The following is a 1173-nucleotide window of genomic DNA, read 5'->3' as shown; positions in this document are numbered from 1 at the left end:
TTTGGAGGGGCTGCGGGTGGGGGGGGCATGCTCAGCTGAGACTGCCCATGGCTCGGTGCATGGGTAGGGGATGCGATTTGGGGTTTCCCTCCCCTGGTCCATCCCCTGCCATGTTCCTTGCCTGTGGTTCTGGGGGTCTCCTGTGGGTTGGAGACCCCATGAGCTGAGGCCACTCTCGGTGTGTGTCCCAGAGCCACCCGTGCTGTACCCCAACTTGGCTGAGCTGGAGAACTACATGGGGCTCGCTCTCTCCAGTGAAGAGATCCAGAAGAACCTGCTCACAGAAGGCAGCACAGTAGGTGTCTGAGCTGGTGTCTCTCACCTGCCCTGCGTGGTGTCCCCAGACCACAGCACCACTGGTTGGGGGTCCCTGCAGGGCTATATCCTGCCTGGCATGAGGGGCAGTATCCCCCTGGGGGCTGATGTGCACAGCACTCCACGTCCCTGTTAGACCCTCTGACCCCCCGATTGCACCACAGGCCCTGACCCCCGCCGGGCCCTCCCCGGGACAGTTGGTGGCCCCTCTGACTGGGAACAACGCGGGGCTGCGGCGGGCAGAGATCAAGCCGGGTGTGCGGGAGATCCACCTCTGCAAGGACGAGCGGGGGAAGACGGGGCTGCAGCTCAAGAACGTCGACCAGGTGAGGGGCTGGGCTGGTGTGGGTCCTCAAGTGACACGACATGGTGTGGCACAGCAGGGGTCACTTCCACATGGCATGGCACGGAGTGATGCACTGTGCCATGGCACGGCACTGTGTGACGTGTTGCACTGTGGCATCATGCAGCATGGCATGAGATTTCATGGCGTGGCAGAGCACAGCATGACGTGAGTGTGACAGTGCAGCGTGGCATGACGTGGCACAGTGCATGACATGGCAATGTGTGACATTAAATGGCATGGCATGCCACAGTGTGGCATGGCAAGGCAGAGCATAGCACAGTGCAGCATGGCACGGCACGGCACATGACACGGCACATGGCACAGCACAGCCACGGAGCCCCAGGCCAGCCCCGTGCCAGCCCCGTGCCACGCTCTGCCCGCCGGGCCGGGCACAAGGAGACCCTGCTGTGACACCTCTCCGGCTTCCTGGCAGATTCCTGTGCCGTGAGCTGGGAGATGGCAGCCCGACAGGATCCGCTGCCGATGCCAAATAAGGCGGTTCCAGGCTCCTT

At 63.0% G+C, this 1173-nt stretch overlaps 1 protein-coding gene across 1 annotated transcript in view; it reads left to right on the top strand.

Annotated features, from left to right (window-relative positions):
* Window positions 1-199: 199 nt before the first annotated feature.
* The window catches only part of SDCBP2 (syndecan binding protein (syntenin) 2), a 1621-nt gene continuing 647 nt past the window's right edge, over window positions 200-1173 (top strand). Inside the window, exons 1-3 of the mRNA XM_010002313.1 lie at window positions 200-295; window positions 480-641; window positions 1095-1105. Coding sequence (XP_010000615.1) covers window positions 236-295; window positions 480-641; window positions 1095-1105 — 233 coding nt within the window. The 5' untranslated portion in view covers window positions 200-235. The remainder of the gene's footprint in view (window positions 296-479; window positions 642-1094; window positions 1106-1173) is intronic.

This window comes from Chaetura pelagica, unplaced genomic scaffold (assembly GCF_000747805.2).
Source record: "Chaetura pelagica isolate M959 unplaced genomic scaffold, ChaPel_1.0 scaffold1317, whole genome shotgun sequence".
In the NCBI taxonomy this organism is placed as follows: domain Eukaryota; kingdom Metazoa; phylum Chordata; class Aves; order Apodiformes; family Apodidae; genus Chaetura; species Chaetura pelagica.
This window is presented reverse-complemented; position numbering and strand designations above follow the sequence as displayed.